Source organism: Rhinolophus ferrumequinum, chromosome X (genome assembly GCF_004115265.2).
Source record: "Rhinolophus ferrumequinum isolate MPI-CBG mRhiFer1 chromosome X, mRhiFer1_v1.p, whole genome shotgun sequence".
Taxonomy (NCBI): domain Eukaryota; kingdom Metazoa; phylum Chordata; class Mammalia; order Chiroptera; family Rhinolophidae; genus Rhinolophus; species Rhinolophus ferrumequinum.
The window spans coordinates 114,664,910-114,666,329 of NC_046284.1; the positions used below are offsets into that span (position 1 = coordinate 114,664,910).

The 1,420-nt window shown below is 44.4% G+C and overlaps 1 protein-coding gene across 1 annotated transcript; it reads left to right on the top strand.

The window, feature by feature from the left end:
* The first annotated feature begins 817 nt into the window (after positions 1-817).
* Positions 818-1,094, top strand: LOC117026765 (40S ribosomal protein S29). Its single transcript, XM_033113795.1, has one exon. The coding sequence runs from the start codon at positions 843-845 to the stop codon at positions 1,011-1,013; it is 171 nt and encodes a 56-aa protein (XP_032969686.1). The 5' UTR covers positions 818-842; the 3' UTR covers positions 1,014-1,094.
* Positions 1,095-1,420: the final 326 nt, after the last annotated feature.

Consider the following 1,420-nt stretch of genomic DNA (forward strand, 5'->3'; position numbering starts at 1 on the left):
TACTTCCAGGACTTTTTTCCAAGTCAAGTTGTTGTCCTTTCAGTCTTAGTTGTGGAGGGCACAGTTCAGCTCCAGGTCCAGTTGCTGTTGTTAGTTGCAGGGGGCGCAGCCCACCATCCCCTGTGGGAGTCGAACCGGCAACCTTTTGGTTGAGAGGACACGCTCCAACCAACTGAGCCATCTGGGAGGCAGCTCAGCTCAAGCTGCTGTGTTCAATCTTAGTTGCAGGGGGCGCTTCCCACCATCCCTTGCGGGACTCGAGGAATTGAACCGGCAACCTGTGGTTGAGAGCCCACTGGCCCATGTGGGAATCGAACCAGGAGTTAGGAACACAGAGCTCTAACCGCTTGAGCCACTGGGCCAGCCCCTGAAGAAAGTATTTTTAAGCTACCTGGGAAGCAAGGTGGACAAGCAGGGAAGAGGACTGCTAGGGAAAGATGTCACATTATCAGATAGCAGGGAGGAGAAGCAGTCAATTCTAATTTTGCTTTAATGTCAACCATAAATAAGGTTTTCTTCTCCTTTTCTCTTTCTTGGCCGTCATCATCATTACCATCATCATCATCACCACCACCCCCACCATTATCATTGTCATCTCCTCCAAAATCACTATTATCATCTTCTCCCTTCCAAATAATAAACTTCCTAAGAGCAGATAATGTCTTCTCCTTGTATATACTCTTGTGCTTCCCATTGTCAGAGGGTAAATGATCTAACTCATGGTTGAGCCTACTCGCAGGATAAACATGAACTGAATTGACAAGGATAAAAGCATCTTATTAAATGAGCAGACAAAATGATGCTGGTAGGGCCTTTTACCTCGTTGCGCCCGAGGGAGCAAGATGGGTCACCAGCAGCTCTACTGGAGCCATCCCAGAAAATTCGGTCAGGGTTCTCGTTCTTGCCGCGTCTGCTCAAACCGGCACGGTCTGATCCGGAAATACGGCCTCAATATGTGTCGCCAGTGTTTCCGTCAGTACGCGAAGGACATAGGCTTCATTAAGTTGGACTAAGTGAACTTCCATGAATGAATCATGCAAGCTAACTAACTTACAGCAGAAACAATGTCAGGTCTTTGTACATAAAATAAAAAGGCTTCGATTATGGAAAAAAAAAAAAATGATGCTGGTAGGAAGAGTTGAGATATACTGCCTGAAAAGTTAGCCAGCATCCCAAAAGGTGGGAACTTCTAATCATGTACCCCCCCCAGTATATTTATATATATTTATTTATGCATTTTATACATGTTGTATGTATTACTATAGTACAAAGTTGTACACGTTATATAAAATACACATAAAAGATAAATTTTAAACGCTGCTATAGAAAAGGTAATATTTGTTTTCCATATCCCACTGGCTCGTTTGGGGTTTGCACACCCTGCATAGGAAACCCACTATCACAGATGAGAGAACCAGAA